This window comes from Triticum aestivum, chromosome 5D (genome assembly GCF_018294505.1).
Source record: "Triticum aestivum cultivar Chinese Spring chromosome 5D, IWGSC CS RefSeq v2.1, whole genome shotgun sequence".
Lineage (NCBI taxonomy): Eukaryota > Viridiplantae > Streptophyta > Magnoliopsida > Poales > Poaceae > Triticum > Triticum aestivum.
Window position 1 is genome coordinate 248,595,574 of NC_057808.1, and position 11,545 is coordinate 248,607,118.

The window sequence follows — 11,545 nt, forward strand, 5'->3', positions numbered from 1 at the left end:
GTCGGGGAGACGTAGTTGCCAGTGAAAACCGAGCCGACGGCGGGCAATGGCGGCGTTCCACGTCGTTACCTTGATGAAGGCATCGTCATGTGACTACCGTCGACCCACTCGTATTGCTCCGAGGAAAACCCTAGGATCTGGTGTTCCAGACCGGACGATGGCGGCACTTCAGTGTCATTTCTCTCTTAGGAGCGTCGTTTTGTGGAGCAGCACTGGAAGTCAGAGGCAGGAGGTGGAGCGGCTTCGTCTTGCACGGAGCTTCGGTGGAGATGTCAAGTCATGCCTGACCGACAGGTGCTACGCTTGGTCATGCCTGGTCGGCAGGTGCTACGCACGACAGATCCTCCAAGGGCTTCAAGTTGTGTCGGTTGGTGGTACGTGGCAGCATGGCGCTGAGGTGTATCAGTGACGACCGCGACGTGTACAGCTGTTTGCGCGCAGGGACGAGGTGCCGTTGGGCGCCGTGGTGGCGTCGACGATAGCTGGACCGAGCAAGGTTGATGCATCAGTACAGTTCTGAAGATGGAGCGGTGACAGTTGGCGGCGGCGGCCTCTGAGAGCACGACGGACCAGTGTGTGCCCCAGACCCGGCAAGTGGCTAGGTTGGGGTCTCAGGTCTTAGATGTTAGGCTTGGCTGCGATGTCTGTTTGGTATTAGGCCCAGGCTATATGCGCCCCTTCATCAACTGGATAGGTGTAGCGACAGTTTGTTGCTTAGATGACGGCTTTAGTCTTACTGTTGTATGACTTTGTAAGGTCTTATGAGAATAATTAATAAAGTGGCCGTATGCATCGCCCAGATGCAGAGGCCGGGGGTCATCCTCCTTTTCAAAAAAAAAATGTTTTGAAATGATGCAACCTACCTCAGGGTGTGCAAAATCGAACTGGAAACCAAAAACCGAACAAAAAAAATCAAACCGAACCGAATTTTCGGTTTTTTCAGGTTACGGTTTCAGTTTTTGATTCTTGAAACCATTTAGCATTTGGTTTTTTCGGTTAGAAACCGAAAACCGTTCGGTTAAACCGAAATAACCGAAGTTCGCGTATGTGTGCAAGAATATGAGCTGAGCCCTTTACCACCCTTTCTTTTATAGCTATCCGCTCACCCCGCTGCAGCTCAATAGGCGAGGTGGTACTAAATCTCTACAGCTCGAACGAACCGGAACCAGGGCACATCACATGCGCTTATTTGGGCTCAAAGTATCCAGCCCATTCAGCCACTTTGTCTAGCGATCCACCACGCGCGGTGTCATCCTAGGCGGTCGATCGCTAAAAAAAGGGAGTTGATCGCTCAAAAAAAAGAAAGATTGGCCTGGGTTGAGAGCTCGTGGACGCGTGGATGCGCAAGATTTTTGTGTCATTCCATTTTCTACTTCCTCCCTCATTTAATAAATCATATCTACTGCCATTTAATCAATACCAAATCATGTGGACCTCCGACACCTACCTAATCTCTCATATTTGCTGCTATCTAATGCATATGGCTAAATCATGGCTGTCATCTAATTACCCAATCTACGTACACATTTCTTACAAGAAAATCTAACCTACATACATGTCATGAACGAAACAATGTGACAAAATAAATTTTTTTTATACAAATTTGCGTCAACTTTGGTTATTTTGGTTATTACCGAAACCGAACCGAAATTAAATGGTATTACCGAAACCGAACCGTATCTACGTATAAAACCATATAAACCGAAGTATAAAAACCATATAAACCAAAAACCGTATAAATCGAATCGAATCAAACCGAAAAAACCGAATGCACACCCTGAAACCTACCAAAGGCCTGGTTCCTTTGTCTTTCGTGTGTTCCAAACTGGCGTGCACCTCGAAATTCCAACACACCTCAACGCGTTTTGCGACATGGTAGTTGTCCAAACATAAATTAAAGTACAAGGCGTCTGATCAAAACAAAAAATAAAATTAAAGTACAAGGCGGGCCCTACCATGGGAATAATCGGGCCCACTTGTAAGTTGACCTTTCGGCCCACCTCGCAGCCTCCCCGTTCTTTCCAGAGAGGAGGGCAGGTGCTCCTCCTCCCGTCCCACGTTTCCCCGCCAGCAAGAAAAGCACACGCGCACTCCCGTCCGGCCGACACGTGGGACCCACCCGTCACCCCCCGTCAACAAAGCCGCCCCCAGCAACAACCGCCGAGATTTTGCAATCCGGTCCTCCACTTCGTCCGTCCCCATCCCAGAACCCTAGACCGTCCCTCGCCTGCTTCCTTCACCGACGCGACAGGCGAATCCAAGGTGAGTTCCGCCGGATCCGCCGTCTCCGCACCTGCTTCCCCGCGCTCCCCGCCTCACGACGTGCCGGCCGGTGCAGGTTTCGCGGCGGTCGCGGCCCTAGCACGCGCTGGATCTGACGCGGCAGCTCCCGGCGGCCGCGTACTACTGCCTGCTCTTCGCTGCGTCGGCGGCCGTCCTCGGGCTCCTCGGCGGCGTCGCGCGCTATATGCTTCCCCGGAAGCGGGAGATCGTCGCCGGCGAGGTCGAGGACTTGCAGAAGAAGACCCGCGCCGGGGAGGGGGAGGCCACCAGGGAGGAAGGAGACGCAGCCATGGCAGGGAGGGGGAACGAGATCGACGAGGACCTGCACAGTCGCCAGCTCGCCGTCTATGGCCGCGAGACCATGAAGCGCCTCTTCGGTTCCAACGTCCTCGTCTCTGGACTCCAGGGTCTCGGTGCTGAGATCGGTACGTGCAGCCCAGGCGCTCTCGTAATGGAGATGGTCTTTTACTCTTTTTTTGTTTAATATACAATCTCTTTCCTTGATTTGTTACCTTTTATATGTGTATGTAGGTTAGCTGCAAAAAAGGAAATTAGTAATTACTACCCCTTGCTGGATCTGATGTAGCTTAGCGACCTAGGAATTCCTATTATGTTTCTCGTACACAAATTTACTGCTCGTAATTGCTATCTTGAGCTCTTGGTTTAGCTCTGGCTCAGCTGATGTTGCTGCTAGTTTGACCAAACAACTGACGGGGATCGCCCTATTAGCTTAGCTAGATGGGCTCTTATTATTGTGTATTATGATTTGAGTTCAAACCACCAACCAAAACTTTTGTCTACCTACGTTTTGTAACTACTGTACTATCTAAACCATCAAACCAAAACTTTTATTTGTGTGGTGAAATGAGTGTCTTTTGTGTGACCCTATCAGTGCCCCTTACACACAATGATAGCGTACGCATTATGATGGGTGAACTTCTGCACTGCACCACATTGCACATAGTTATTCACTGACATTTTGCCAATAAGCCCACTGGTAGTTTTGGTCCGTGATACCAAGTCGAGACATGACACCTTAAAGGTTAAAGGCGTATTTTTTTTGCTGCTGGCCGGTTGGATTATTGGATTCATCTGAGATGTCTGTTACTCATTATCACACCATACGAGTATTTGGGTATAAAAACAAATCATAAGCTTAGTCAGGAGCTTGGCAGTCAGTAAAAACTGAACTTTTAAAACTTGGATGAGGTTTTGACAGTCTGTAATTAAGCTTTACGCTTACAATTGATTTAATACTTATGTATTCCTGCAGCAAAGAACCTTGTCCTTGCGGGTGTCAAGTCTGTAACCTTGCATGATGATGGTAATGTGGAGCTGTGGGACTTATCAAGCAACTTCTTCCTCTCGGAGAATGATGTTGGGCAAAACCGTGCTCAAGCTTGTGTACAGAAGCTACAAGAGCTGAACAATGCTGTCCTCGTCTCTGCCTTAACCGGTGATTTGACCAAGGAGCACCTTTCTAAATTCCAGGTGCAACAGCATGACACTGATCTGTGATCTTCTACCTTGCTATTTCAATTTTTTCTACATCTATGTGTCATTGTGTCTTCCATTTAAGGTTTTACATTATGCTTGTACTTTCTGTCCATGTGACTTTAACAAGCAGGCTATCCATCTTCCTATTTGATTTTGGTATAGAAATTTCATGCCAGTTTTCCAAAGAATTACCATTTCAAAAGAAGCGATGTACCACAATCCTAGCATTTACAGAACATCACTTCTAACAAACACTAATAAAGTAATGCAGTCAAGTACTTGAAATATTTGGCCATGATCTCATCATAGTCAAGGTGTATTGAAGTGTGTGTACTGTAAAATTGTATGAAGTATAAGATGAACCCTGCATATCGTGGATTGCTGTGAGATTCTAAAAGGCTTCATCTGCTTGACTGTTTGGACTAGGTTAGGTTTGTACAGTCTTTCTGTATATCTGTGCTCTGTTCATTGCCTGATTTTGCCTGCAATTTCGTTGTGTGATTTTGGTGCCTAAATCGAATTTTATTAAACTGTCGATTTTGCTCTGACAACGTGTATTCTGGTAAGTAAGTGTTGGCCTTGGTAATATTATTGCCAACTAGCTAATTGCCCGTGTGTTGCAACGGATGCAGACATATTTTAGGGTTCACATTAATTCTGTCTCCCGTATACCTTCCACTCACTATGTCCGCATCCCCGATCCACATATGTCAATGGCTCATTCGGTCACAGTCCCCCTTCCACTATCACCCGTACACTTTGGACAAATAAAATTGGAATTAAATCAGTGGGAGTACGTTTCCAATTTACGAAACAAAAAATAATTAGTTTTCATATTGCTGGCGGAAGGAGATGTGATGTCGGACAAATTAGTTTGGAAATAAATCAGTGGGTGGAGATGTGATGTTGCGCAAATAAAATTATAAATAAATCAGTGGGGTTAATGTGTTCTGAATTTGCCAAACGGAAAAATGATTAGTTCCCATATTATGGAAGGAAGGAGATGTGATGCCAGACAACTAAAATCGGAAATAAATATGTGGGAAAGGGTGGAACCGGAGGGGAGAGAGAAAACCTGGAGACAAGGAAGCGAACGACCTATTCCCCTTTAATAAGAGAGATGTGTATTCTGTTAACTGTGCTGTGCGAACTGGTGAAAAGATAAATTGACTACAAAACTGCAAAAACATCCTTGGCATATTTATAGTGACACATAATTTGTTTACTATAATTTTTTTTCACATATGCTCTGTCGTGCCAGTCCCACAAACGGATCTGTTTGTCAAATGCAACTGAAATTCCAAATCCATGTTCTTCAGTTTGCAGTATATGAGTTTTTAGGAGGATTAGATGACTCGTCTCACACATTTTATTTATATGATTCTTGATTTACACTTGTTAAATTTGGTCATTTATCATTTCTCAGAACAAATTTCATATGTACTTGCAGGCCGTTGTCTTCACTGATATCAGCTTAGATAAAGCAATTGAATTTGATGATTACTGCCACAGCCACCAGCCACCCATTGCTTTCATCAAGTCTGAAGTTCGTGGTCTTTTTGGCAGTGTGTTTTGTGACTTCGGTCCTGAATTTACTGTTTTGGATGTGGATGGTGAGGAACCACATACAGGAATTGTTGCATCAATCAGCAATGACAATCCAGCACTTGTATCTTGTGTGGACGATGAGCGTCTGGAGTTCCAGGATGGTGATCTAGTTGTTTTCTCTGAAGTCCATGGAATGACTGAGCTGAATGATGGAAAACCAAGAAAAGTTAAGAATGCAAGGCCTTACTCTTTCTTCTTGGAAGAAGACACTTCCTCATTTGGCGCATACGTTAGAGGTGGTATCGTCACACAGGTCAAGCCACCGAAGGTTATTAAATTCAAACCCTTGAAAGAGGCCATGTCAGAGCCGGGAGAATTTCTCATGAGTGATTTCTCCAAATTTGAGCGGCCACCTCTTCTGCATTTGGCATTCCAAGCTTTGGATAAGTTTAGGACTGAGTTGAGCAGATTCCCTGTTGCTGGGTCCACTGATGATGTGCAAAGGGTGATAGAGTATGCTATTAGCATTAATGGTACTCTGGGAGATAGGAAACTTGAAGAAATTGACAAAAAGCTCCTGCATCATTTTGCCAGTGGTTCCAGGGCTGTTCTGAATCCTATGGCTGCGATGTTTGGTGGTATTGTGGGTCAGGAGGTAGTGAAAGCTTGCTCAGGGAAATTTCATCCACTTTATCAGGTTAGGATCTACTGTCTCTTGTCTTCAGTATATAATAATTACATTTATTTGCAGTAATTTTTAACATTAGTTGTTTTGATTTTGTAGTTCTTCTATTTTGATTCTGTCGAGTCTCTCCCTGTTGACCCCTTGGAGCCTGGTGATTTGAAGCCGAAGAACAGTAGATATGATGCTCAAATCAGCGTATTTGGATCTAAGCTTCAAAACAAACTGGAGGCAGCAAAAATCTTTATGGTCGGTTCTGGGGCACTTGGATGTGAGTTCTTGAAGAACCTGGCACTAATGGGTATTTCTTGCAGCCAGAATGGAAATCTGACTGTGACAGATGATGATGTCATTGAAAAGAGTAATCTGAGCCGCCAATTTCTTTTCCGTGACTGGAACATTGGGCAACCTAAGTCCACAGTTGCTGCTACAGCTGCTATGGTAATTAATCCTAAACTTCATGTCGAGGCCCTCCAGAACAGAGCAAGTCCTGAGACTGAAAATGTGTTTAATGATGCCTTCTGGGAGAACCTTGATGCTGTTGTCAATGCCCTTGACAATGTTACTGCAAGAATGTACATAGACTCCAGATGTGTATATTTCCAGAAGCCACTTTTGGAATCTGGGACTCTGGGTGCTAAATGCAATACACAGATGGTCATCCCTCACCTAACAGAGAACTATGGGGCTTCAAGGGATCCACCTGAAAAGCAGGCACCTATGTGCACTGTACATTCATTTCCTCATAACATTGATCATTGCCTAACCTGGGCTAGGTCTGAGTTTGAGGGTTTACTTGAGAAGACTCCCACTGAAGTAAATGCTTTCCTGTCAAATCCTACTACATACATAAGTGCAGCAAGAACTGCTGGTGATGCACAGGCTAGAGATCAGCTTGAACGTGTTATTGAGTGTCTTGACAGAGACAAGTGCGAGACGTTCCAGGATTCTATTACCTGGGCCCGGCTTAAGTAAGTTTAGCTCCTCTCCTATGCCTCCTTGCCCCTCTTCACAATTAGGTTAATATGCCTTGGTGCATCATGAGCTGTGTTACTGTGTACATGCTTTGTTTATATTTATTTCACTTGCTTCCAATGTTACTCACCCTACTGTTTTTCCTGGTGGTTTATCTTAGGTTTGAGGATTACTTCTCCAACCGTGTGAAGCAGCTGACGTTCACTTTCCCAGAAGACTCAGTGACCAGCTCTGGTGCTCCTTTCTGGTCTGCGCCAAAGCGGTTCCCACGACCTGTGGACTTCTCGTCCAGTGATCCAAGTCAGCTTAGCTTTATTTTGGCTGCTGCAATATTGAGGGCAGAAACTTTTGGAATACCCATACCTGAGTGGGCCAAAACCCCAAACAAGCTGGCTGCTGAAGCTGTCGACAAGGTGATTGTCCCGGATTTCCAACCAAAGCAGGGGGTCAAGATAGTTACAGATGAGAAGGCCACTAGTCTATCCTCTGCATCTGTTGATGACGCTGCTGTCATTGAAGAGCTTATTGCCAAGTTAGAAGAAGTTTCCAAAACACTGCCATCAGGGTTCCACATGAACCCAATACAGTTTGAGAAGGTCAGCATGTTGCCACGTTTTTTTTTTTAACTTTATAAGTGATTTGCTCTGAATTTTTCTTGTCGACTTGTATATGGTATCTTTCCTGTGAAATGCTTAGTTTCATTTTGAACGCATGCCTACTTTCCTTCCTTTTTTCACTTTGGTATGCAGCCTTGCATCTCTAGAATCAACACTCATAAGCCTCCTGAAGTTTCATAGACAGAATTGCTGAGCTGCTTTCTGTATTTGCAGGATGATGACACAAACTTCCATATGGATGTGATAGCTGGTTTTGCCAACATGAGGGCAAGGAACTACAGCATTCCTGAAGTGGACAAGCTAAAAGCCAAGTTTATAGCCGGCAGGATCATCCCAGCTATCGCCACCTCGACCGCAATGGCCACTGGCCTCGTCTGCCTTGAGCTTTACAAAGCCCTTGCTGGTGGACACAAGGTGGAAGACTACCGCAACACGTTTGCAAACCTCGCGATTCCTCTCTTCTCCATTGCTGAGCCGGTTCCACCCAAGACCATCAAGCACCAGGAGCTGTCGTGGACGGTCTGGGACCGGTGGACTGTGACGGGCAACATCACGCTGAGGGAGCTCCTGGAGTGGCTCAAGGAGAAGGGCCTGAACGCTTACAGCATATCCTGTGGCACCTCGCTGCTCTACAACTCCATGTTCCCCAGGCACAAGGAACGGCTTGACAGGAAGGTAGTTGATGTTGCCAGGGAGGTGGCCAAGATGGAGGTGCCCTCTTACCGGCGTCATCTCGACGTCGTGGTGGCGTGTGAGGATGACGACGACAATGATGTCGACATCCCACTTGTGTCGGTCTACTTCCGCTGAAGCGTTTACATGATCTTGTGGTTGGTCATGCTGGATCGACTGACATGTCATGAGTTGCATTAGTGATTGTAAGCTGAGTGGGGGCTTAAGCCACATTACCGACTGATTTTCCTTTCTACCATCTTGATGTCGATCGGATCACTGGGGGCTGATCTCGGGTTGTTACCAGACATCACGATTCACGAGACTAGGCACAACATCATCTTGATAATTGTTGCATGATGCGTTTACAACTAAAATTGGTCGTCGTGGGATTGATTACGTGTTTTAATCTGTTTGTTCTCTTTTTTGTGCGCCACGGCGCACTACTCGTACGTGTGTGTGTTGTCAAGTGCGATCGCCTTCGTTGCCTTGTTCATTTCAATCTCGTAAATCGGGGGCACCCTGATTGCTGCTTGCACGCCTAAGTGGATCTCGAGTTAGTTGCATCTTGGTTGGTGTTCATGTTCGGCACATGAATGCCTGATGGACAACTTCATTGCTGCTGTTACCAGTTTAATGCGGGGGTAACATGCACGCTACACACCACGGACGTGACCTTGTCTACTCACTGATAGTGTATCCCGTTATGCGCGGGAGGCTGACGCCAGTGGTACAAATGCTTGAAAGTTATGAGAGGCAAATGCCAAAATGAGAGGCGCTTTGTTTTTCGTGTTAAACTTTAACTCACAATTTTGGTCAATAAAATATGTGTTATATGTCATTAATTATAGGGCGCTTATAGGCGCCGGCCCAACTTGGGCCGGTCGCACCAGGACCGCGCGATATAACAATTGGTAGCCGCGCGATCTCCTTTCCTCCACTCGTTCTTCCTCAGTGCGACTGCTTCTCTTTTAGAAAAAATAGCAGACATCGCATTCCTCCATGGACCAGCACACGACCGGCCTCGAAGCACCACCCTGTGCGCTCACCCGTCGCCGCCGGCCGCCGTCTCCGCCGCTGCCCTCGCCGCCGGTTGTCGTCGCTGTCTCCTGAGTTTCTCGCCGGATCCACGCATGCAGCAAGCTGTCACCCCGTTGGTTGCAGCTCCCTCGCCCGGTGATGGTCGCGACTCTGGCAACGTCGATCGCCGGTCACAGCACCCCAGCGACGAGCTCGCCAGAAGGAATCTGCTTCGGGTTGTTAGTAGCAACAAAAATGTCCACCGGTGGTAGCAAAAAAAATTGTTGGTTCCAGCAAAAAATAGCTCGTCGTTGTCGCCACCCCGTCGCAATTGTAGCAAAATCGTTCGCTGCCTGTAGCTTTTGTGATTGCCGGTTGCAACAAAATCATGCGCTCCGCCGTCACCGCGGAAAACATTCCGAGGATGCAGCAAAAATGATGGTTGGTTCCAGCTTTTGATTCGCCGGTTGTAGTAAAGAAAAAGCTGGTTCCAGCTCAAGATTTGCCTGAAAACAGATCATTTGCTGCAAAGCCATCTCCTGGTCACTACTTCCGCCGGTCGCTATGGTTGGTTCCAGCTTTTTATTTGCCGGTTGTAGCAAAACAAAAGGCTGAGTCCAGCATCCCTCTTCGCGGCGTACCTCGCCGTCTTGCAATTATCCAACTCGCCGCTGGGAGCTGGAAAAATAGCCGGAGCTGGAGACGATGCGCTGGGGAAAATGCTTGAGCTGCGTACAAGAGGCAGCCGTGTGCGAGCATGGGGTGTAGCGACAGGGGCTCGATACGGGAATGGACGGCGGTCTCGCCGGCGAGATGCGGGCTGCAGTGATGGATGGGGAGAGATGCAGGTGGACATTGGGAAAAAAGGGGTGGATAAGAAGAAGGACAAGATCGGGCTGGGCTCATCTCGTGTGAGTCCATGAACGCGTGAGTGCGTGGGTAGCAAGAGACCGGCGCAATCTTCCCTCGGTCATCTGGAGGGAAACGTTTCCCTTAATTATATATCAAGGGAAAGGTTATTCGAAATGTGGATCCAATGGCATTCATATTTTGTTGGCAAAATTAATGGTCAAATAATTAGACTAAAAAATATGAAGTACTCCCTCCGTCCGAAAATACTTGTCCTAGAAATGGATGTATTTGTAACTAAAATAAGGCTAGATACAACCATTTTTAGGACAAGTATTTCCGGACGGAGGGATGGCTTTGTATACAAAGAAGAGGTAGTGTAATGACGATTTGAATTTACAGGAGATATATAGTTTTAAAAATAGGGAGAGGAAGCATGGGAAAACATACTTGTTATTTGTTGTTAAAAATGAAAAATAATTGGGGGTGTTCCGAGAATCGAACTCGGGACCTCTCGCACCCGAAGCGAGAATCATACCACTAGACCAAACACCCGCTGTGTCATAATGATTAAGGAAACTTATATATACATGCACCTATGGGCCAATTCAAGCTGGACGTCCATTTCCAAGCAATTGGAAAAAGCTGTTGTGGTGTCTGCATCAGAGATGTAGTGTAGACGACCAAATAGCTACGCAGTTAGCATGATGAAGGCCAATGGTGACTCTTAACAATAACATGGGCTATGCTGTCAACTGAAACCACTGACGATGTTTGCCTCTAGCTAGGCTGGGACCAGGGGCCATTACTCCTCATTCCTCACAAACAAACCGCCCAAAGTTCCGTTAAAAAAAAATTCTTGATGCTCGGACACGTCACACGCCATTGTCCTAGTCGAGCAGAGCAGCTGTTGCTTTGCACCATGCTCGGGGCGAGGGCGACGGGTGGGTTCATCGTTTTAGAAAGAAAGCGAATGCGCGGGTCGGGGGACCAGTGTCGTGTGCGCTCGTTCGGCGATTGAAAGCTGGGAGTGGACATGGCATCGACGACACGAGCACGATGGAGAAAGATGCATGGCTGGAGGCCGCCTGGCTAAAAGACCGGGCGAGGGCCGTCTAGTTAACGTGCTCCCGCATCGGACGTCCAACACGCAGGCAGGACTAGCTACCAGCCACGCAAATTTTCTAGGAATGACACTTCCCGTTTCCTTTTCTTTTGAGAAGCAGTTTTCTAGGACGACCTTGGCGAGTCACGACTAGAACGGGCCACCGTACGTGAGGTCACGAAAGCCACGCCAACTCCTTTTCTTTCTGATACCTAGAGCCTACAGGCCAGGCAGTGCTGCAGGCATAGGCTTGGCTTGGCTTGGTCTCCCTCTCCCCGTTGTGTGTGTGTGTGTGTG

General features: G+C 47.0%; 1 protein-coding gene and 1 non-coding gene across 2 annotated transcripts; one reads left to right on the top strand and one right to left on the bottom strand.

The window, feature by feature from the left end:
• Nucleotides 1-2,072: 2,072 nt before the first annotated feature.
• Nucleotides 2,073-8,683, top strand: LOC123120495 (ubiquitin-activating enzyme E1 2-like). The gene is made up of 7 exons (XM_044540504.1): nucleotides 2,073-2,262; nucleotides 2,339-2,708; nucleotides 3,557-3,774; nucleotides 5,231-6,025; nucleotides 6,113-6,981; nucleotides 7,146-7,581; nucleotides 7,816-8,683. Exons 2-7 carry the CDS (start codon nucleotides 2,468-2,470, stop codon nucleotides 8,410-8,412), a joined length of 3,156 nt encoding a protein of 1,051 aa, XP_044396439.1. The 5' UTR covers nucleotides 2,073-2,262; nucleotides 2,339-2,467; the 3' UTR covers nucleotides 8,413-8,683.
• A 1,943-nt stretch (nucleotides 8,684-10,626) lies between these two features.
• TRNAP-CGG (transfer RNA proline (anticodon CGG)) lies at nucleotides 10,627-10,698 on the bottom strand. Its single transcript has one exon. It is a non-coding gene; the product is annotated as a tRNA-Pro (tRNA).
• Nucleotides 10,699-11,545: the final 847 nt, after the last annotated feature.

Coding starts and splice junctions, on each gene's coding strand:
- LOC123120495 (XM_044540504.1), top strand. CDS start 2,468: ATGCTTCCCCGGAAGCGGGAGATCGTCGCCGGCGAGGTCGAGGACTTG. Junction 2,709..3,556: donor GGGTCTCGGTGCTGAGATCG/GTACGTGCAGCC, acceptor GTATTCCTGCAG/CAAAGAACCTTGTCCTTGCG. Junction 7,582..7,815: donor ACCCAATACAGTTTGAGAAG/GTCAGCATGTTG, acceptor CTGTATTTGCAG/GATGATGACACAAACTTCCA.